Source organism: Brassica rapa, chromosome A03, assembly GCF_000309985.2.
Source record: "Brassica rapa cultivar Chiifu-401-42 chromosome A03, CAAS_Brap_v3.01, whole genome shotgun sequence".
Classification (NCBI taxonomy): Eukaryota; Viridiplantae; Streptophyta; class Magnoliopsida; order Brassicales; family Brassicaceae; genus Brassica; species Brassica rapa.
Window position 1 is genome coordinate 6,833,232 of NC_024797.2, and position 22,621 is coordinate 6,855,852.

The 22,621-nt window shown below is 35.8% G+C and overlaps 4 protein-coding genes across 5 annotated transcripts; all 4 read right to left on the reverse strand.

Annotated features, from left to right (window-relative positions):
* On the reverse strand, positions 1–2,092 carry LOC103857165. The gene is made up of 7 exons (XM_009134337.3): positions 1,854–2,092; positions 1,738–1,769; positions 1,406–1,503; positions 1,246–1,328; positions 755–832; positions 565–663; positions 1–437 (listed from the first exon to the last, which is right to left on the reverse strand). Exons 1-7 carry the CDS (start codon positions 1,938–1,940, stop codon positions 183–185), a joined length of 732 nt encoding a protein of 243 aa, XP_009132585.1. The 5' UTR covers positions 1,941–2,092; the 3' UTR covers positions 1–182.
* Positions 774–4,755, reverse strand: LOC103857166 (probable fructokinase-7). Of its 2 annotated transcripts, XR_004456825.1 has the most exons (10): positions 4,081–4,755; positions 3,723–3,928; positions 3,420–3,632; positions 3,157–3,354; positions 2,946–3,086; positions 2,750–2,866; positions 1,854–2,656; positions 1,406–1,769; positions 1,246–1,328; positions 774–832 (listed from the first exon to the last, which is right to left on the reverse strand). XR_004456825.1 is itself a non-coding variant. In XM_009134338.3 (7 exons), exons 1-7 carry the CDS (start codon positions 4,100–4,102, stop codon positions 2,522–2,524), a joined length of 1,032 nt encoding a protein of 343 aa, XP_009132586.1. In that variant the 5' UTR covers positions 4,103–4,755; the 3' UTR covers positions 1,848–2,521. The 2 variants fall into 2 exon arrangements, 1 of the variants encoding a protein (XP_009132586.1); XM_009134338.3 differs by lacking the exons at positions 774–832; positions 1,246–1,328; positions 1,406–1,769 and having other exon boundaries at positions 1,848–2,656.
* A 226-nt stretch (positions 4,756–4,981) lies between these two features.
* Positions 4,982–7,745, reverse strand: LOC103857168 (receptor-like serine/threonine-protein kinase At4g25390). Its single transcript, XM_009134339.3, has one exon. The coding sequence runs from the start codon at positions 7,054–7,056 to the stop codon at positions 5,224–5,226; it is 1,833 nt and encodes a 610-aa protein (XP_009132587.1). The 5' UTR covers positions 7,057–7,745; the 3' UTR covers positions 4,982–5,223.
* Positions 7,746–9,161: 1,416 nt separating this feature from the next.
* On the reverse strand, positions 9,162–12,134 carry LOC103857169 (probable protein phosphatase 2C 75). The gene is made up of 4 exons (XM_009134340.3): positions 11,673–12,134; positions 11,227–11,568; positions 10,998–11,103; positions 9,162–10,348 (listed from the first exon to the last, which is right to left on the reverse strand). The coding sequence occupies exons 1-4, from the start codon at positions 12,132–12,134 to the stop codon at positions 10,002–10,004; spliced, it is 1,257 nt and encodes a 418-aa protein (XP_009132588.1). The 3' UTR covers positions 9,162–10,001.
* Between the last annotated feature and the right edge of the window lie 10,487 nt (positions 12,135–22,621).

The following is a 22,621-nucleotide window of genomic DNA, read 5'->3' on the forward strand; positions in this document are numbered from 1 at the left end:
GAGATCTAAACTAAGAATGATGATTAAAGAAGCCAAATATGATTGAATGGTTTTACTAGTCAGTAACACACATGAGTAACTGAGAGGTCTCTGTGGAGCTATAGGTCCATTGATGTTAAAAGATAAAGAGAAACTACCTGGTAATTTTTGGATGTGTGTATTGTAATATATGTTTCAACTTTTCAGTTTCTACCATCCACATCGAATCCAGCACCTGTCCAACCTCCTCTACCTTTGTTCATGATTCCAATTCCTCTTCCCCTTCCTTGAATCTGTGGTTTCTTTCTCGCTTTTGATTCTCCATCTGGCCTCTGTCCTTGTTCTTTACCTCCCTCTTCCTTCCCGTTGTCATTTACTGGGTTTTCCCGGTGAGTCTGATTAGCACTGGCTGCTGCGGGTGAGCTCTCGGCTACAGATTTAGTCTCCGGTTCATGGACCTAATAAGAAACATTCAACATCTTTTATGTATTCGGTTATCAACAAGCAAAAGTATATTTGATATTCTTGTAACATTTGCCAAATAAGTTAGGAACACATGGAATACATAATCGAGAAATAGCTTACTTGCTGAATAGAAGTAGATGATCTGTTTGGATTTAGCGCTTCTAGTCTTCTTTTCAGTTCCTCAAGTCTGGCGTACTGAGTATTGCTGCTTTCTTGTACCTATCGTTAAGGTTTAGAAAAGATTGAGATTTGAATGTCTTTCAATAAAGAAATGTAATTCCAGTGATCAGTTTTTGACAAAGATATGTACCAGACTGTTTAAATCATCGCAAAGGCTCTGTTTTATTGCTTCTTCATCCTTGACAACTTTTGATGCTGCTTCATATGCCTTAAGAAGACAAATAACTTACATATAAGAAGCCCATTCAAATAAAAGGAGATGAATTGTGGGATGAAGTAACAGTACCTAAACTTCAAAGGTCGGGCTAAACAATCTCAAGAACAACAGGAGATGAAATGGAAAGTAAAAACAACAGCATAATAGAATTTCTAAGGGAAACAACAGCAAAACGGTTTATTTAGTCAGTGATTTTCGCAAGTAATTATGATTTGTGAGACTATGATATGGGAAATGTCAATTGATATGACTTGTTTCTGCAACTCTAGTTCTGTTTTAGAGCACAGATAAGCAACAAAAGAAAATTCTCATCCAACTAAAACTACTAACTATATTCCAAGTGAGAGTCAGACAAAGCATAACACGAGAAAACGATTAGATACATAAATGAAGAGGAGATAGACCTTTCTAGCTTCATCTTCTTTCAACTTAGCAGCATGGATCTTTTCAGTACAGGCTTCAATCTTCTTTCTCAAGTGTTCCAGCGCTGAAGACAAAAGAATAGGACAATTAAACCAAAAAAAAAGGCAGTAAAGGAGTGAGAGAGAGAGTTGGGGGTAATACCAGCTTTCTTAGGACCAGCAGTGAGTTTCATCTCCAAGGTGAGGTTTCCAAATTCCCTTTCTACATCCCTTATCTTTGAATAGTTCTCCTCAATGTATCTGTCTCACACACAGAAGCTCTCTCTCTCTCTCATTAAGCAGAAGAAAAAAAAAACTAACATTCGATTCTTAATAGGATCATTCTCTACCCTTAGCTAACTTAAAACGACACAAGGAGAAGAATGCAACATTGACAGAATCTCAGATCGCAAGATGCACACACCACACATACACATACATTCATTCTCACAACAATCAAATCGATCAAACGAAATTCCAGAATCAGATACTTACTTCCTCAACTGAAGCTGCTCTTCCTCGATTATCTGGTTTCCAGAGATTCGCGATCAATAATCAGTCGAAAACGAAATCACACATAGATCGAGCTTGAGTCATTTGCTAAAGATTACCTTCTCAGTGTAAGCAATAACGGGAGCTTCTCTTGCTAATCCGTCGGGACCTATCTCTGCCTTCAGTTTTGGATCCGAAGCCATCATCTCCTCTTCAACCACCGCTCCAAAATGCCTCGACTTCTTCTTCTTCTTCTTCTTCCGATCAATAATAAGAGTCTGGATCTCAGAGGAGAGTGAAGATGGAGAGAACGTGAGAACGAACTATCGTCCCTGATTTTGACGGCCAAACATAAAAGTTCGTTAAGTTTTCACCCAAGACTCCACGTTCCGACTCTTAACGCCGTTATATTTGTAGAATGTCGGTTATACCCCACAGCCTTTTTTTTTATCAAAAAAAAAAAAAGCGGAGTTGTCACGTGCTACTCACGTTCATAATACTTCACTAGTTGTTCGCTTCGGTATTTAGTATTTACACACTCGCGGGATTTGTCGTTTTCTATCAAAGAGATGCTTGTCGTTCTCCGCCACAAAAACGGCACGCATTTCATAGAGCAGAAATTTTGTTCCTTGTAGAAGAATCTAACTTGACATAAAACCAAAACACCAGGAGATCAACAAACTAGAAACACACTCAACATTCTTGAGTTCCTACAAATTAGGAACTAAGATACAGTGAAAAGGTAATGAATTGAGTCATTAAAAAAAAAGAGACTTTTTGAGCATTTTTAGGAGCGAGAAGAAGAGAGAAGGTCTTGAACTGCATCCATGGTGGGCATAGCTGGAATGGCTCCTCTCTCTGTAGCAGTAATAGCTCCACAAGCGTTTGCGAATAGAAGCGCCTCTCTTAGCTTCTTCTCATCCTGCAAATTTCACAGTAGTCCATGAATGACTCAATCTATAAGTTTAAAAGCCAGATAATGTAACAATTAAAGAGATAACAAGGGGGCAAGTACAGTGAGAAGAGTGAGATCAGAAGCTAAGCTGTTCAATAGACCGCTCACGAATGCATCTCCTGCACCGGTTGTATCAACCGCTTTCACTTTCACTCCACCAACTCTACCTTTAAACTCCTACAAGACAAATATTATATCTACAAGAATTAGTAATCTGATATGGAAGATGAAATGTTTAAAAAGGACAAGCAAAAACCTGAGTGTAGTATCTACAGCCATTAGGTCCTTCTGAAACAACAAGAAGCTTAAGATTTGGATGAAAGAGCTTTCGCAACACAACTTCATCATCATAAGGATCATCTCCACCAGTCAGGAATGTAATCTCCTCCTCACTTATCTAAAAACAACAAAGACTTGTGTCATTTTCAGTACTAGTGAATGATCTGGTACTTTGTAATGTACAACACCTTTATAACATCTGCCAAATTCCAGATACTCATGATCTCTTTCCTTGCAGCTTCCTCTGACGGCCACAACGGCAATCTCAAATTCGGGTCATACGACAAGAGACTCCCCGAGGCTTTAGCGATTTTCATAGCTGCGAGCTGAGTCGACCGGCAAGGCTCCTCGATCAAACCGATAGATCCGTAATGAAAGATCTTGGCCTGTAAGAAGCCAGTCTACTTAGTCTCATTGAAAACGTGTGGATCAAGAAAGTGAAAGTCTCTACCTTTTGGATTAGATTCTTGTCAAGCTCAGACTCCAAGAGACGCATGTCGGCACTAGGGTGTCTGAAGAACAGAAACTCCCTCTCTCCGTCACCTCTCAACGTAACAAAGGCGAGAGCGGTGCGTGCTTTGTGGTCGAATCTCATCCCGGAGTTATCCACGTTGTTCAGCCTTAGAATATCAGCTAACATTCGTCCAAACTCATCATCACCTACCTAAAACAAAAAAAAATCGAAAAACTTTTAATATTTGGAAATTTGATTTTAATAAATCATTAAAAAACTGTGAAAGAAAAAAGATGAGACCTTTCCAACGAAAGCAGAGGAGCCACCGAGTCTAGAGACACCAACGGCTACATTCGCAGGTGCACCTCCTGGTGCTTTCTTGAAAGCTGGTGCTTCAGCGAGTGAAACACCTCCCACCGTTGGCACGAAATCGATCAGCATCTCGCCGAAACACACCACGAGAGTCTCTGAACGTCCTGTGTCGATCTTTAGATTCTTGAGATTACCTGTTGTCATCAAAGATCGAAGCTTTATGGAGAAACAATCAAACCCAGAAACTTAATTCCAGAACCCAATTCGAATCCAGCTTGGTAAGGATCGTTAGATCAAGAAGAACATAAGAAGAGAGAAGAGGTGCAAGAACGGTTTTGAAACGAACCTGAGATGGCGTTCTCACCCATTTTGTTTTAGATTATTTCCAGAGATGTTCAGATTCGAAAGACAAGACGGAAACGGAGGGAGATGAAGCGAGAGGAGAGGAGAAGATTTGAAAGTTTGTTTTGGTTGGTTAATTGGTTACTAGTAGAGATGAAGAGACGAAGTTGGTTAATGTATTTAGCAAGTGATCATATATAATGACGTCACCACATTATGAATATTCCCGGTTTAATATAAACACACGCACACACAGACACACCTATTCCTATATACAGTATGTAGCTCGCGTGGACGATGGTATGGGTGTTAATAAATGAAAAATGAAAAATAGTTGTTATTAGAATTTTAGTATATTGGTATTACCAATAGTTTTAATTTAAATAATTATATAAACACGTCAGTTTTTCGGTTCGATTCGGTTTAAAATCGAATCATTTGGGTTAGGAAAATCTTCAACCGAATGGTTTAAAATAGACTTTGGTTCGGTTTGAATCGGTTTCAGTTCGGTTGGTTCGATTTGATTCGGTTCGGTTGGTTCGATTTGACTCGGTTCGAATGGTTCGATTTGACTCGGTTCGATTTGACTCGGTTCTGTTTGGTTTTTTGTCTATCTCTAGTGATTACTATCGAATTCGTGATTTAAGAATTTTTATTTTTTAGATTTGCGATTTTTGTACTTTTATCGATATTTTCGGAATTTGTTATGTTATTTGGATTTATGACTATTTATTACAGTTTGAAAAAAAATCATAAAAATTAATAAATGAGAATTTCAAGATTATTATTTTTATTATTTATTTTGAAAGATACGGGTACGAAAACATCTCTTTGCTTTGCATTTTAGACACTACGAATGTCACTGGAGTAATACTGTATCAATCATCATCAAGTCATCAACTGTATTAGGATTACAAATCACGTAGGATTAATTAGAATAAGATATTCGACAATGGGCAATTTAGACCAGACTTGGATTTGAGGAACAGCAGAGCTAAGACAGAGGATAAATCAAGTGGCTTAACACTAAACAATAGTACTAACAAAGACATTGCCAACATGTAACTACAGAAACAAGATATCAAACACATGTTCTAAGTCAATAAATAATACCATTAAAGCTCTCTACCACCAAAAAGAAAACGCTCTATCGACGCTGCTTTCTTCGTGTCTTGAACGGGAACTGAGACTGCGGTGACGGTGAGAACTCTCTAGGCAACTCCGGTGGGCTCATCGCTCCTGTAAGCATCCCTAAAACATCTTTCATCGAAGGTCGCGAGACCGGTGATCTCTGCAGACACTGAAGTGCCACTTTAATGCACAAAACCGCTTGCTCTTGATCCAAACACTGCAGCTTCTCATCAACCAGATCACCTAGCCTCCCTCTTCTGGCGAGCTTCCGCGCCCACGACATGAGATTCGCGCGCTGTATGATCTCAGACGCCGGCCCCGACACGTCCAGCGGACGCCGTCCTGAGACCAGGACTAACAGCAGAACTCCGTAGCTATACACATCACACTTTTCAGAAACATCGTCTATGTTATTAGCACCACAACACTCCGGAGCAACGTAACACATCGTCCCTCTCATGCTCGGCGTGCTACTAACTCCGCAACTCTTAGCTGAATCGCGGCTGTTTTTCCGCCGCGCTCTCCATTGCTCGCCGCTTAACCCATCTAACCACCAGTCTATGCTACTACTTGTGATACTGTTACTGCTACTCACATCATCACTCTGAAACTCAGACTCCAAAGTATTCTTCTTCTTCTTCTTCTCCTTCCGATTCTCATCTTTCCACCATTCTCTCACCATCCTCCGATTCTTCTTCTTCTTCTTCTTATCCTCCTCGTCTAACGAAAGCCACCACTCAAGCCTCTTACTACTCTTCTTCTTCTCCATCTTGGCACTTGACAAAGAAGCTGCTTCAGAGGTTTCAGCAACCCACTCCTTCTTCACCTCTGAGCCAATCCACTGCGTCACATAATCCTCCACCTTCCCTCCACCACCACCACCACCCCCTTCTTGCTTCCACCACCAATCTCTATTCTCCATCTCTTTCCCATTCCTTTTCACAACCTCCATCTCTGGAGAAACAGAGACACTCGTAGCCGTCGTCTCAGGGGACTCATTAACCTTACAAACACTCACCGGACTCTGATCAGCGAACTCAAAGTTAGACTCAGTAGTGTTAGTCATCACACTCTCCACATCATTACTCTCATCATTCACCGTAACCGCCACTTGCTCCGACCTCACCCTCGCCAAACCAAAATCAGCGATCTTAGCATTGAATCCACGATCCAGCAGCACGTTACTCGGCTTCAAATCGCCGTGAATCACCGGCGGATTCAATCCGTGGAGATGCTCGATCCCTCTCGCGACATCAACGGCCACCAAGAACCGTCGCTTCCACTCCATTAGCTCGGGGGCCTTGCGGTGGAGAAGCGCGTCCTGGAGGTTACCGTTCTCCATCATCTCGTAGACGAGAGCTAAACGGCGACGTTTTAGATCGCGAGAGAATCCGACGACGGAGACGACGCGGGGAGAATCGAGCTTGCCGGCGAAGAAGAGCTCGTTCTGGAACTCTCGCTCGCCTTGGAGAGATCCCGAGTCCATCACCTTGACGGCGACGACGACGCTCCCGCCGATGGAGGATCGAGGTAAGTTGCCGCGGAACACGGAGCCGAATCCGCCTTGACCTAGCTTGTTCTCCGGGGAGAAGGAGGTGGTGGCTCTCCGGAGAGTCGAGTAGGAGAATTCGTGGAGCGGAGGTTTCTGAGGCGGCGTGGAGGAGGAGACTACCGCGGCGGAGGAGCGGCGTTTGCGGTTGGATTTGCAGAAACAGAGGGAGAGAGTGAAGAAGAGGGAGAGCCCCACGGCGGCGGATATAAGCGGCGGGGAGATGCGAGTGGTTGTGTCGTGGTGAGTTGACGACGGAAGGTTCGCCGGTGACGGCGAGGGGATTGCTCGCGACGGCATAGATGTTTGATTGGTCGAAGCGGAACCATAAACCGGAAGATATTTATTTATGAATTTGTTTTTTTTTGTTTTACACTGTGAAGATGAGCTGTTACGAAATGTTTGTGGTCACACACACAGTAGTTAATGACTTTTCTTACATTGAATGATTTTTTAATTGTATCACGCAACGACTATTATTAATGTTTGACAGTTGACACTCTGTGACTTTTTACTTAAATTGTTTTTTATTAATTAGGTTACGTATTATTACGTACATGTGTTAATGTCATTGGTGTTTATAATACTAAACTTATAACGTATGATTAAACAGTACAATTTCACATGGGTCACTGAGGTTGGATAGGGGCCATAAGGGTCACAATAGTCATCGAGAAAATCATTTGGAAATTTTGGATTTTATTTAATTAAATAAAGGAATTCAACAATGAAAACGGCGTTAAACTCTGCTGATGATTTATTAAATGAATCGTAATGTTTATTTTTGCAATACACTATGGGCTCGGCGACCTCGATTAATAATTTTTGACCTACCATTATTCTTAGATGACTTGACTAACTTGTGTATTTTATTGCAAGCAGATCTTTTGAGACTTTGATTAACATTTACAGTGTTTCTGGAAAGAGCTTGATATCTCAGTATTTTTACTTTTTACTATTGGTTTAAGCTGTATAGTGTGTAGAAACAAACTTGAGAATATTTGGGTTGTAAAGAGAAAATGCTATTATTACTTCATGACTTTTTTAAACCCATTTGCTGTACATATTTATTTTTTAAAATGACATAGAATTACAACAACAAAAAGCGAAAAAGGAGAAGCTAAAGAACATTTGCAACTATATCACCATTCATTTATCCAAAAAAAAAAACTATATCACCATTCATCTGGAAGATAACTCATAGATAAACAACACCGTTCTTCTGGATATATATTGGATCACCAAACATGAAGTATTTTCTCAATTGAAGTGTTTGGTTGATAATAAAAACATTAAAATGTATATGTTTACACCAAATAAAAAGAACAATTCGTCTGTTAAAAGATAATATGAAAGACGATTAAGTGAGCCTTTCTTGGGGAAAATATACTAAAAAGAAATTAGTATGTTTTTGTTGCATGGTTGTTTAGATGAAGAATGTAATGAGTGCACATAAATATATGAGTTTAGAGATGATTTTGATTCTCTATACGTCGTTAAAAGATTTTAATGTGAATTGATGAAATTTTAGAGTTTGTTTAGTAAACTTTAATTAGTGTTATTATCTACCATAAAACGTGTTTACAATGTTACTATGAATGTTCTGAGGATTAATACGATGTGTCAATCCTATTAAATTTTAATGTGACTTACTTACTTCAGGATTATTAATTTATAAATGGAAATCCTTGAGTCTTGGGTCTTTGTTAAACACCTAGAATTAACTTTTGAAGGTTTATGGCTTGTTTAACAAAAATTATGGTCTATTGTTTGAGATTAGTTAAAATAGACATACTCCTTGCATTAAAATTATTGGAAGTCTTAGTTCTTTATGTATAATATTAAAATATTATTTTCAATAGCACAGTTTTTTTGCTTCTATCATTTTTTTAATCAAAATTTATAATTTTCTTAAGAACAACTTCAAGACTGTTAAGAACTATACTTGAAATAACTATCCATAAGAGTTACATATTGTGAAAAAAAATCGGAACATAAAACTGTGGGTGTATTTATGAATATCTACCAACAATCACCAAATAAGATGTAAAGTACTTAAAATCTTTACATCAAAACCAGTTACAAATTAATAATGTTTAGATTTTGATCTTAGATATCATCCTTCAAATCCCACCTAAATGTGTTTAAGTTCAACTATATCTCATTAGGTAGCTAATTAGACCACCAAAATGATAATTTAGAATTTTCTTGACAATATATTGCTATAGTTGTTAGTTATAGAGTAACTTTTGACATTTTACTTTTTAGGTAAGGCACTTGCTCAAATCCGAAGCCCAGTTACAATAATAAAGATAGAAAAATAACTTGGAATTTTAAGTTGGGAGGGAAAAGCAGTAGATGTACTGATTTACTCCTTTTGTTAAGTACATAATTAAAGAAATTAATTACAAAAGAAAAAACAAGATTCTTGATTCTTACTCTTTTTGTGGTCCAATACTCTTGAAACAAAATAAGACGTAGAGTAAAGCCCCAAGGCCCACAAACACAATCATGATTCAAAGAAAAGTGCGACACGAACACTGAGACGATTCTTGGTTCAGATAATGGCCCAAAAAGAAAAGAACAAAAGGAAATGAGAATATTTCTTATGAACATTCTCTCCACTCCGGCTTTTTAACTTTAAAGAGACAATTCTTGATTCCAGAGCTTTGTTTTTGATTAAGATTCGAACATGGTATTCGTCAGGCTTGCTCAAATTGTTTTATCTGCTTTCTTTAATCTAGTCTGCATAGTGACACAGCAACGGTATTACCATAAACTAAACTACACGATGTATAGTCTAACTTTAATACTTCAATGTTTATTTAACCATTGAGAAAATAATAGCTTAATTCAAGCATCTTTACAGTACATTGACGCCTACGTCTAGACCGGCGTCAAATGGAACTTAAACGCCAACCCAACGCACTACATTGATATTTTATTAATTTGGTAAAAACACATGCCAACTAATTAACTAATAACTTCAAGATGGTTGCACAAACCCACATCAATTAGAGAGCAGATTTTCAAAGTTTAACTATTTGTATTTTATTAGTAAAACGACAATAGAACCTTATATAGTCCATGCCCGAAGTCCAAACCATTCTTCTCGCTTCTTCACATTCGCCGTTGTTAATGTTTCGTACGCCCAATTGATAACAAAACAAGAGACAAGCGCTAAACCCTTGAACTAATTAAGGCGCATCGCCATATCACCATTTCTTATTCCTTGGCATCAAGTACTATGGAGGGCTATTCTTTAGATCAATGACAATCACACTTATATTGTCATTGCTTTGTCTACCCAAAGCCAACCGCGTAAGTAACGTTGCAGCTAACACACTCCTTGAAGGATTCTGTCCTGATGATCCTTGTCCTTCATTGTCATCTTCCGTAGCCGTTTCGTTCAAATCAAGTCCCGAGGGAGCATCTTCACGGAGACAAAATCTAGCTATGTCGCAAGCTAGCTGACTTGAGAGCACGTCCCAGAGGCCATCGCTCGCTAATATTAAGCATTCATCACCAGGTTCCCTTCTCATGAAGGTTACTTCTGGCTCCCATGCTACCATTGGTTTTAGATACCTATCCCCTGCTCACATGGGGGTGTATCACATCGTTAGAAACATTTTTGCTACTGTAGTCTATAGAATGTGATTTTTATTCTTAAGAAAATCGACCAATACCAAAACGCCGGAAAAAACCTTAACCTGGTTGAAAATGGTAACAAAGACCAAGAACAAGATAAAACCGAACGAAAAAAACTCTTGTATCAAAAATATACTTCCTCCTCCTCTGTTTTAATTTAAAACAAGATGTTTATTAAAATGTAATAAATTTACTAATAAAAGGTTAATACTGGAGGAAATAAATTGGCCAAAGCAAGGACCAACTCTTTTCTTCGTAAAAGTCACAAGCTCGGAACCAACATTGAGGAGGTTGTGGAGTTTCAGTTTTGTAACCTAGACTTTTTATATAATGATCCAGTCATATCATTTCCTTATAGTTAATGCTACCATGCAAAATGGAAGAAGTAAATTTAAAATATGAACCAACTTCTTTACACTAAAAATAGAAAACATCATATATAATGAGAGAAACCGATGGCGGTTTTCAAAAGTTAATACGAAACAGAAAAAGTATTTTATTTTTAAAAAAAACTAGTAGTACATCAGAGGGATACGTTACTATTTTCAGAAGAACCGAAACATATTTTGCTTATTTAAAATCATCTTTTTTACCTATAGCCCTCGACGTGGCTAAGATTCCTTCAACTCTAGCTCCGTCCACCACTAAAACTCGACCACCAGCTGCTTCAATCCTCGCACGCTCGTCTGGTCTATCCGGCTGCATAAAAATCCAACTTCATAACTTCACACAAAGACTCCAACGTTCTCAGAAGAGCTAAAACAGAGTACTACAACTACTCAAGCTTAGACCAAACAAAACATTCGAATAAATAAAAACCACCTTATGATCATTACTTAGAGGAATAGCCATTCCATTCCGACACAACACCGCACGTGAGTCACCAGTATTGGCTACAACAACATTCCCATTCGTCAAAACCGCAGCAACCGCAGTAGAACCCGAAATCGCAGCTTCCCTTGGGTCGCAGTGGCAAAGAGACGCAGTGGTCCTACACATGCACGTCCCCATAGCCAGCTCATCCATCCTCTCGAAACTCCTCCTCATCACTCCCCGCCATTTCTCCTCCACGACGTCGTTTCCTCCCCCTTCGAGCTTGCAACCTGGTTGCTCCAGCTCTTCCTTTACTAACGTGTGCATCGTCGTGCTGCACAATGTTGACACCTGTTAAATTACCAAAACGCCTCCGGTTAATTATTCTGAATTAAATATTTATTGTTCCAAGCGGTTAGCATCGGAAATTTAAAACTTTATTTTTATTGATTTACCTGAGAACCGCCATGACCATCGTAAACAGCGAAGAAATGAACCGGTTTTTGCTGGTTAATCTCCGGTTCACATAAACTCGGTTTAACAGTAACCGTATCTTCCATCTTACGTGATCTCCCCATCACCGAAACTACTCCGTACATAGGTTCATCGTCTCCCTCTTCTCCCTTCCAAACTAGAGCTTCCGGTTTCTTGTGAGAGGAAGTCGGAGAAGGAAAGACACCTCCGACATCCGCCGGGAGACCGCCCATCTCCGCCGCCGTCGTCGTCGTCCGTGCATGTTTTTTCAGTGGAACAAAGCCTGAGTAGATAGTCTCTTCACGGTTCTTAGACGAACTTGGTTCGCCGAAAACCGCCGCTTGCCTCCGCATCTCGATTCTCCGTCGGCGGCGCTCACGGCATTTAGTTGGCGAAACGTCGTCTCTTCGTCCGGTGGAAACTGTTCTGTAGATTTCGGTCATCGAAGAAGTGCGATCCAGGTTACGTCGATGATCTCAAGATCGTCTCAGTGGACTGGTGAGGAACGCTTTATATAGGTGGGGACAAGGGAGAGAGGGACACTCAGCTTTGAAAGTGAAAGCTTACGAGGAAGAGGAGATACGTGTCAGCTTGTAGATGCATTCGCGTGTTAGATTCTAGGCTCAGGTGTTAATTTTGTTGTCCGCGTGGATACGCCTTCGGTTTTCATAAACCCATCCTGTTTTGTAATTCCCCGGTTTGAACAATACTCTCGAGAGACAATTTTTTCGATTAATATAAGAAAAAGTATTTTCCCAAAAAAAGAAGAAGATTATTTTCACTCATTAAAAAGTTATTGAAACGTTTTAACCAGATGTTTTAAAATAGTTGAAAAATAAATATTTCAAATTATGTGTTGTCACAAGGAACAAATAGTTGGCTGTATGTCATTACTGTAAAAAAATTTGTTAGGACAAATAGATGTCTTGTATACTTTGAGCGACTTCAAACCGAAAAAAAAAAGAATTCAAGTACTCCCATGTTTTTCATATATATTTTAACTTATATATTTGACAAAAAAAAAAACTTATATATTCACTGAATCATTTGATGGAAACAAAATTACTTTTAGATATCATAAGAACATCCACGTAGAGTAGATTTGTAACGAGGTGATTGTCGAAAAAGAGAGATCCGGTTAGTTTCAGGAGAGAAAAAAATTGTAATGAGGCGTCACCCTTCTCATAACTAACTATAATCACTGTAAAAAATAGATAAAACTTGCTTTATTTTTTGAATTTATATGTATATATACATACATAGAATTGGTTACTAACCTACGATAAGGACAATTCTGAATATATTAGAAATTTTCACGATTCTAATATGTATACTATGTTTTTAGTTTCCTTTTCAAATTGAAGTGTAAATAATTTTAACGCCCAATTTGAAAAGAATATAACTAAACTGGAATCAGTGCATTAGTTTTTGTTAAAACGTTTGTGAGCTGTAGTTAAATTTCAATCAATAATATAATCACAAACAAAGTAACAGTCGAATTTTCTATGTTTTATAGGTTCATGAAAAACAGGATTTACAAGTAATCTGACTATCACAAAGCAAACAAAAATATCTGAGAGAGAACTTAAGTTGGACAATAATCAATGCATCCATTATTCCATTTGATCTCACGCACATCAACTACAATAGCTCGGTACTTTGTTTCGGTGGATGATGAATGAGATTGTATTTTTTCTTTTTTGGTCTTTACTAGAGATAAAAAGAACCTCCAAGTGAAGCAACTTATGAGCCAAAAGACCTATCGTGTCATCGGATATACAGTCCGGTCAAAATCACGAATACATCCCTTTGAGATATTGAACTATCCTCAATGCAGGTTCCAATGCTCTTTAGAGAGATTTTGCATAACCTATTTTCATATATATAAAATATTATTGGTTTAAAATTATTAAAATTGGTAAACAAAGAAAATAATAAATTTATTATCAAAATTTAACACTCCATCCATTTTTAATAGAAGACATTTTTAAAAGTTTCTGTTTCAAATTGCATGACTTTTCAATTTTCAATAAAAAATTTATGCTATATGACTTTTTTTATATTTTCTACATTGTTTTCCTATTGGTTGAATAATGGCTAATTAGATAGTTATGCTGTTTTTAGAAAATATATAAAATTAAATATTTTCTTAATTTGTGTGTACAACTCTTAAACTTCAAATAATAAATTTGTATTTTCTTAATATGTGTAAAAACACATTCCATGATTTTATTACTTAATGTTTTAAACTCGTGCACACATATTTTTTTTTAAATTACTTTAAAAAAAATTCATCTAATTATAGTTTAACCAATAAAAATTATATAATATAAAACATTATATAGCATGCAAAGTTAATAAATTTTGTATCAAAATTTGAAAACGTCATTTAATTTTAAACAAAAAATCTAATAAAATGTCATCTATTAAAACGTAGTGAAACATATAGTTTTTAGAAAAAGAATAGTTAATTTTAAAGATATTCATGAAATTGTATCAGAAAAAAAGAGTAAAAAAGCATTGCCGTAAAGAAGTAAGTCAGCAGCATAAATCAATGTAATTAGCAAGCAGTCAGCACAAGATTGCTTAAACCGAAACTTTATTAAGGTTGAAGTGAGTTTTTCAAACCAGCAACAAAGTCCCTGACGGACCATAATATAAAGTTTTAAAAAGACGTCAAACTACTGATTGATCGATATCTTTATTTATGTTGAAATCCTTGTGAATTTTTTTTATATTCTCTTTAAGATCGCCCTAAATAAAAAGTTATGAATGTTCGTTCATCTGTTGTGTGTCCCTATTCTTTGGAGCAATCACTTTGAGGAAAGCTCGAACTGTTGTTATTTTGACAAGATGCGCAAATATTTCATCAAAATGAGTATCCTTCTTTTTCTTTTTTTTTTTTGAAAAGAGGCAAAATGAGTATCCTTCTTTCACGTATAGTTAACTAATATCTACTGAATACTAATGACTTATTTCCTACGAAGATGGTGATATAACTCGCCACTGATCGTTGAAGGAGAGTAACTCCAAACAATAACTGATCATTATCAAATTAGTTAATGTGTCAAATGCTACTCTGATTTCACTGCCAATTTTAAAATATATAATATTCTTTTAAAGGAATATTTATTTTCAACAAAGTAATGGTAGCCTACTTACTGTTAAAGATTAACTTGGAGCATAACGTAAATTAGTTTGTATTAAGTTTGATTTCAGTTGAGAACAAAGCTTATTTTATTTGACCCGTTTTTAAGTCCATTATTATATGATTTGAGTCTTTCACTATTTTTTGTAGTTGAAAACTATTTCAAGTCCGGATCAAATAATGTCATGTCCATTTTATAATATTAAGTATTTTTATAGCCATCAAACCAGTCACTAGAACATTAAAATACATTTATCTGCATAATGTTATATTTATATATAAGTTGAATATATACTGGAATTATTTTGATAATTTTCCGTATAATACGTTCCAAATCTCGAGTAAAAAAACTACTTCGACAAAATCAACGGAGAAAAAAGTTGACGGATCGTCCAGTCATCATCACTCGTTCGGTGATTATCTACAACATCTTGATTCCTCAGGTTGTGGGAGCTGTACCAGTTAAGCACGTGGCATAGCTTTGCCAGTGTAGTTCATCGCCAAGGCCATATTGCTATTATTCTTTAATTGGTTTCCTCCAAAGGAAGAAAAGCGGCGCTATATATACTTTATGCTAACAAGTTTTATACTTTTATTTGTTTTATAAAACAAGTTAATGTAATGGTTACTTGGCTACTGAATAATTAAGAAAACAGTGATCAGTATTTTTTTTTACTTTCTAATTACAAATGTGGAGTTAATTAATAGTGGGTTGAAGCTGAAAAATGCGGATCAATCCTAAAATCGGCTTCAGATTAATTTGAGTCAATATCTTAATAGCTCATTAAAAAAATTGGTCTTCTAGATTAATGTATGTACGATGTTACCTGCTTATGCAAGTTGACCTTTACGATTGATGACGTCCACGTAAGAAATACTGTTGTAAATAATAAAATATATTTTTAATGAACAACAAAATATATATATTAGATTAATAACAGAATGGGTATAAGATAATAAAATGTGTATCTTTTTGTTGAAGTATAAATATCAGTGTTTTAACATCCGACACGTATCTGCGATCGGTTATCCCAGTATGTAATTTTAATTTATTATTATTTTTTAATTATATTTTTAAAAATCAGTTTGTTTTTGTTTTTAAATTCTTATTTGTTTAGCCTGCCTTAAAATGTGTAAAAATTGCAAAATAAACTTATATATATGTAATATTCTTATAACAGCTTCAAATGGAGTTTAGATCGGTTTGGTGATTGGTTAGTGAAGTGGGATATAGTTATAAGTAATACGTCAATTATAAGCCAGTTTACGAATCCATGTTAGGTTTATAAGAACCTTTCATCTCACACTTTGAGAGGATTACAGAATTTTGTCTAAGTTAATCTTGTTAGGTACGTAAATCCATGTTACATATGTCTTGCTTAATCTTCAAATTCTTATCTTCGACTTCATTCGGATATATTTCTTCTCTTATAAAAAAATTATTAGGTTCTTCTTTTTCTTACCAAAAACAAATATTAGGTTTTTCTTTTCTCTCTCTTAGTTCTATATAACATATTGAGTCGTGGACTTATGGTCCGGCGCATAACTAAACTATTTTTTCGCCCTTTTATATATCTCGTTTTGACGAATATCTACGTAGTTTTTTCTATTCCGAAATTATTATTTTTTGTTTAAAAGAATACTATGAAATTCGAAATTATGTCCTTCGTGTTAGAGTGATAACATGATAGGTTTGTTTCATATATATTCGTAAGAGGTTTTTTTTCCTTCCAAATTCACTATATAGATAATTTTGCACTTCTTAATGATTTTGAATTTTTGGTCAAAAATATTAATGTAAGAAGATTAAGTATGAAAATACAAAACATCGTTATAAAATAGCTAATAACAAACGAAACTAACAAGATTTTAAGTTCCTCTTAAACAGATTTTGTTTTTGACATTACTGCTCTAATACTTTTAGAAAAGAGGACAGAACTAACTATCAACAACTATTAAATCCGTCCATGGTTACAGCTAAATAAGTTCGTTTTTTTTTCTAATAAATTTGTTTTCATTCTGGGTGCAGTTAACAATTTACTATTTCATTTTCTTTCTAAAAAGAAAAACCAGTTGACAAACTTAAACAAAAAAAAGAAAATAACATATAATATAGAGGAATATGAGAAACTTATCTTAAAACAGATGTAATCCACGTGGTAGTATGGCAGCTTTCCTTACTGCAACTCACCCTAAACGGAAACCAAGAGGCACTTCTATTGCCTCTTTTATATACACATCTTCTTGACTTCTTTGTTTGGATTTTCTAAATGTAGAAGCTACTGGAAGCTACCTTTACTTCATTCTCATTCTTATTACATGCTATTGTTTTTCTAAAAGTCGAAGCTACTGGAAGCCACCTTTACCTCATTCTCATTCTTATTACATTGATTTGTGTAGTCTTTGGGACCAACTTGCAACCTTTAGTAAACAATTTTTTATATGTCAAATAAATCAAAGTTTCATTTTTTTTTGTAACTTAAATCAAAGTTTCATTTTGAACACTCATTCGGCCGTTGTTTTAGAGCATCTTCATCCCTACTCCATTTTTTCCTCTAAAATGGAATAAAAGTGAATATAGAGTAAAAAATGCTCCAACCCAACTTCATATCTCACTCTATAATAAAATTTACTCCATAAATGGAGTAATCTATTTTTTGTTTGTTGGAAATAGAATAGGATTGGAGCAATTTTACTCTATTTTCACTTTTACTTCATTTTGGAAGAAAAAATAAAATTTTACATTGGAGATGCTCTTAAGCATTATCTTTTGAAACACCTTTTTTTGAAACATTTTTTTAAGTAGTATCTACTACTTTGCATTTTATAAAAAATGTTTTGTTTTGTCATATTTTTCAAAACTGAGAACTAGAGGTAAGTATGCAGTTTTGTTTTGATTAATGATCCATAACCGACTTTCTTGTTTGCAAGAGTCGGTATCTTGAAAGGACAAACTTGAGATGGAAGATGTACGGCGCCAGCCTACAATAAACTTGACTATTTTGCAAATTACAAAAAACAGGCTAAGATATTTTCGCGATATTACATAGTTTAAAATATTGTTTATTAGCTGTCACTACTCACTAGCGAAGTTTATGGATCTAGTTTATTTTCTGCCGATCTTTCCGCAACGCGAGGATTGTCTACCGCTAATGAACATTTCTCATTTCTATTTACCTAGTCCATGGATTTTACTCCATGCAATGGTATTAAATTTTTGAGAGACTCAAATTTTTTTGTTTGTTTACCTTATAATTATTATATATTTTTTCTTTGTGCTTTAATCTCACTCGGATAAATATGGCTAATCATAAACTATCCTTCATTCGATTATTCTATTAATTATGGTTAACCAATGTGGGTGATTTGATAAACTTATAATTTTCAAAAATTTAGATGTGTAAAAATAGAAAATATTTACAATGATTGTTTGAACTTAGATTTGGATTTGTTAGTTAAATGTTAAGTCCATTCACTTAATTCTTATAAACTAAATATATGTTAATCCTTTATATTTGATAAAATATAAAAAAATCATTAAATTCATTATATTTAATTTGAATTTGTCAGAGATTAAAATCCCTGTTAATTATTGCACTATAGAGATTTCATTTTTATGTTAAAAATGATATTTGGACTTCATTATTTTTATATAAAATGGCATGTTAGCATGATAAAAAGACATAAGCAACACATAAACAAAAAAAAATCGTTATTTTGTTTTTTTTTTCTCGTTTTGAATTTGTTTTTATTTGTTTTCCAGTTGAGAGTACAATATTTACAATATAATAGTTTTATAGTTTCTATTCTTCAGTGTTACTAGATAGTCGATGTGTGGGTGTGGTTTGTATTTTAGGATCCTGATTGCATAAAAATAGTAACAACAAGCAGTTAGAGAACTAAGATATGAGCATCATGTTTCTACACAAACCCATTTTTCGTTCCTCGTATATTGATATCAATTATTATAATTTCAATTCTGGTTTTTGTTATTATATAAATTAATTATTATTATTATTTTTTTATAAACTAATTATTTAATTTTGCTATATTGTAGAAATCATAATTCTACACAAAAGACTTATTCCAGATGCCATCAAGGCATCTTCTCTTCATACAATCACGAGACTGCTTGTAGCTACGACTATCCAGGTCATGCGGTTTTCAACGACATAATGAGAGGGATGTGTTGTAACACCTTTCTTTTGCTTAAAACAGTTTTTTTACCAATGTGTTGGTGGCTTAGTAGTAGTGTAAAAGGGTTGGTTCCTTTGTGCCCTGGATTCAAACTATCTTTGATATGAAAGGTTTTTCTTTAACTCAGAATTTTTAAAACCTGATTCCGGGACTATGAAAGATTATGGGCCAAAGTTACAGAACTTCCATCATCATTATGTGTTTGAGTATCAATGCTTTTTGTTTCGTGCAGCCGAAATGCTGCGATGTTTCATGTGAAGAAGTTTGACGAGTTCATGGAAATACCTTCTTGCATTAAAGGTTGGCACAGCAGCAATGCCCACCAAGCGGTATCATATATTCATTTGATCTTCAATAAGAAGTTTTAATCATCTTTTCAGATTACTTATTAGATTGATATGGGATATTTGTTTTCGAGGAGGTGGCTTTGTTTCTTTGGGTTCCATTTGGGACATATTTGCTCGTCTTCTTATTATTACGTTTGGTCCGGTTTATTTATAAAGTTTTCTTTTTATGTGTTTGGAGATTAAAGTCAATGAGGAGTTGTGTGTTAGCAAGTCAAACCACTTTGGTTTAAAGAACGCAACTGTTGTTTTTATCATGTGAATCCACCAAAGACGACACCAAATTTTACAGATTCATTTACATGCTGCATTTATAAAACCATTTATCTTTTTTTTTATTTTGTGTGCAACAAGTGTCTCATTAATAAGTTTAAGCGTTTATTACAAAATTAGAATCAACATGGCATGCACAAACCATAATGTGCAAACCAAAAGGCTAACTCCCTAACATGTAAACATAGAACAAGGCTAAAGACACAAACTTATAGAAATTTGATAAAAAATTATGCAAGATATTTGTGATCCAATCTATGAGAAATTTACATCGCACTCCAAAATCTACAAATAACCAACGATTAGTCAACGACGGCGCAACACCATCTAAAACCTCGACTCTCATAGAAATGACAATCGTTGCATCTACCAGCACCAAATAGACCTTCACATAATATATATCAAACACATAAAACAGCAAACGATTAAAAATATTGGTAATTTTTTCAGATTCTGAATACCGGACGCGGATCACACCTCTTTTTTTTTTTTTTCTCGAAGTATATTTTATTAAACAGATTTCAAACATTTTTCTACAAACATCCCAACAACCCATAATTACAACGCCAATCTCGTACAGAGATTCAAAAAATTACAACTTCCTGTTAGTTCAGAAGAACAAAAAAACACAAAGATGATCACCTTTTCTCATCAGCCAGAATAGAAGTTAACCAAAGAGGAGAACTCCTAGCAACATACGATTGCCCCCAATGAGGTAAAGAAGCACTTCTAGCAATGAGAAAAGCGCATCTGTTTGTGCACCGCAATTCAACTTTAATTTTCCATCTGTTGATCATCCTCAAAGCTCTCTGCAGTATTTGAAATTCAAATTTAAAAGAAGGCCAGGCCATCGGACGATCCATAACATTGAGAAGAACCGCTTCCTCTCCTGCAAATATCACATTGTCGAAACGGTGGGAAGCCATGCTCTCCAAAATCCAACACAGAGCTATAAACTTAGCCTCTTTAAGATTGGAGATGCTGGCGAAAGATCTTCTGCTATGCATAATAGTTTCTCCATCTTTATCTCTGACAATCCAAGAAGCACCTGTAATCAGAGAATTTTTATCCCAATGAACACCAAAGTTGCATTTAACCCATTTATCTGGAGGTTTCATCCACTTTTTTCCTTGACCCTTACGCAACGTGAAGTCCACAGTTTCACCTTCTCTGTCAAGTTGTTGCGCAAGAAACCACACTGAAGCATCCTCAAGCACCCTGTCAACGATATCTACAGCGGAACTCTCACAGCCTTCAAACAAAAATTTGTTTCTGTTCTTCCAAATAAGCCAAAGAGTCCATGGATAGCTTCTTCTTATCTCCAAGGGAATCCTAATATTTTTGCTCATCTGATTCAGATAGAACATGTTTACAAAGATAGAATCCGGGTGAAACCCATGCTGAGGAGTAGGGAAATTTGATAAAGCCCAAACCTGTCTGGCCACAGAACATGTGAAAAGAACATGGTTTGGAGTCTCACTTCCGATACCACAATGCGGACACAACAAATCCATTTTTATTCCTCTAGAACGCAGAGTACTAGCTACCGGAATCGCCTCTGATAGAGTTCTCCATAAGAAGACCTTAATCTTTGGCTCTGTTGCGAGATTCCATATTGCCTCTTTCAAACAATTTATTGAAGGTTGCATTCTAGCTTCAACAAATTCATCTCTCAGATTTGTATTACAAGCTAGCCAATAACCTGATCTCACCGAGTAATCCCCACTCAAATTGTGTTTCCAGCACCAAAAATCATCACTTGTGGAGACCGTCTTCTTCTTTAAAATTATTTCCACATCCCCCGGAAAGAAATTGTCGTCTAGAACAGATTTATTCCATTCACCAGTCTCTTGATCTATCAATTCACTAACCATCATATCAAGGTTAATGAGAGGTTTCTTCATCCAAGGATTAAATCTTCCCCCAAAATCACACCAAGGATCCGTCCAAACTTTAAGAGATTTTCCATTTCCTACTTCTTTTCTCAGACCTTTAAGAAGTAGCTCTCTTCCATACAATATACTTCTCCATCCATACGATGGTCTACTTCCTAAACCAACTTCTAAAAATTCCCCTGATTCAAAATATCTGCTCTTCAGCAGTTTAGCCATCAAAGAGTCAGGCTTCTGCAGTAATTTCCAAGCTTGCTTTGCCAACAAAGCCTGGTTAAAACTTAGAAGATCTTTGAAACCCAATCCTCCTAATTCTTTCGGTAGACACATTTTGTCCCACTTGAACCAGTGAATTTTCCTTTTGTGTTCTAATGAATTCCACCAAAAGTCAGCCATAGCTTCTGTAAGGTTAGAAATTGTTGTTTTAGGCAATTTAAAACAACTCATTGCATATACCGGGAATGCAAGAGCCACAGCTTTCAAAAGGATCTCCTTACCACCTAAGGAAAGAGTTCTCTCGAACCAACCTGATAATCTACTCTTGAGCTTCTTTTTTATGTAATCAAGCAACTTCACTTTGGAACCACTGAAGCATTCAGGTAAACCCAAATAAGATCCTGTTCCACCTTCAGCAAAGATACCAAGAATCTCCCTGATATTACCTTTCAAATCCTCTTCCACTTCAGTTCCAAAGGTAATAGACGACTTTTGAAGATTAATTATTTGACCAGTGGCCTCACCATAAATAGTCAAGATCTCTTGCAGAACTTTTGCCTGATCACATTGAGCTTTACAGAAAAATAAGCTATCATCTGCAAAAAGAAGGTGACTAACTGAAGGACCATTCTCCGAAAATTTGATTCCATTTAGAAGTCCTGAATCCTCTGCTCTTGATAACAGATGAGACAAACCTTCAGCACAGAGGACAAAAAGAGCAGGTGACAATGGATCTCCTTGTCTTAAACCTCTTTCGGGAATGATCAGACCATGAGGTTGATCATTAATCAGGACCGAATAGGAGACAGAGGAGATACAAAACATAATAAGATTCACCCATTTTGCCTGAAAACCCAAAG

What these genes read in the sequence shown, in the direction of transcription:
- LOC103857165 (XM_009134337.3), bottom strand. Translation starts at nt 1,940, where the DNA reads ATGATGGCTTCGGATCCAAAACTGAAGGCAGAGATAGGTCCCGACGGA. An exon ending in GCGATGATTTAAACAGTCTG is followed by an intron (nt 664 to 754) that starts GTACATATCTTT and finishes CCTTAACGATAG; the next exon opens with GTACAAGAAAGCAGCAATAC. An exon ending in CATCTACTTCTATTCAGCAA is followed by an intron (nt 438 to 564) that starts GTAAGCTATTTC and finishes GTTTCTTATTAG; the next exon opens with GTCCATGAACCGGAGACTAA.
- LOC103857166 (XM_009134338.3), bottom strand. Translation starts at nt 4,102, where the DNA reads ATGGGTGAGAACGCCATCTCAG. An exon ending in CCTCTGCTTTCGTTGGAAAG is followed by an intron (nt 3,633 to 3,722) that starts GTCTCATCTTTT and finishes TTTTTGTTTTAG; the next exon opens with GTAGGTGATGATGAGTTTGG. An exon ending in ACAAGAATCTAATCCAAAAG is followed by an intron (nt 3,355 to 3,419) that starts GTAGAGACTTTC and finishes GGCTTCTTACAG; the next exon opens with GCCAAGATCTTTCATTACGG.
- LOC103857168 (XM_009134339.3), bottom strand. Translation starts at nt 7,056, where the DNA reads ATGCCGTCGCGAGCAATCCCCTCGCCGTCACCGGCGAACCTTCCGTCG.
- LOC103857169 (XM_009134340.3), bottom strand. Translation starts at nt 12,134, where the DNA reads ATGACCGAAATCTACAGAACAGTTTCCACCGGACGAAGAGACGACGTT. An exon ending in ATGGTCATGGCGGTTCTCAG is followed by an intron (nt 11,569 to 11,672) that starts GTAAATCAATAA and finishes GTAATTTAACAG; the next exon opens with GTGTCAACATTGTGCAGCAC. An exon ending in AGCCACGTCGAGGGCTATAG is followed by an intron (nt 10,349 to 10,997) that starts GTAAAAAAGATG and finishes CCATGTGAGCAG; the next exon opens with GGGATAGGTATCTAAAACCA.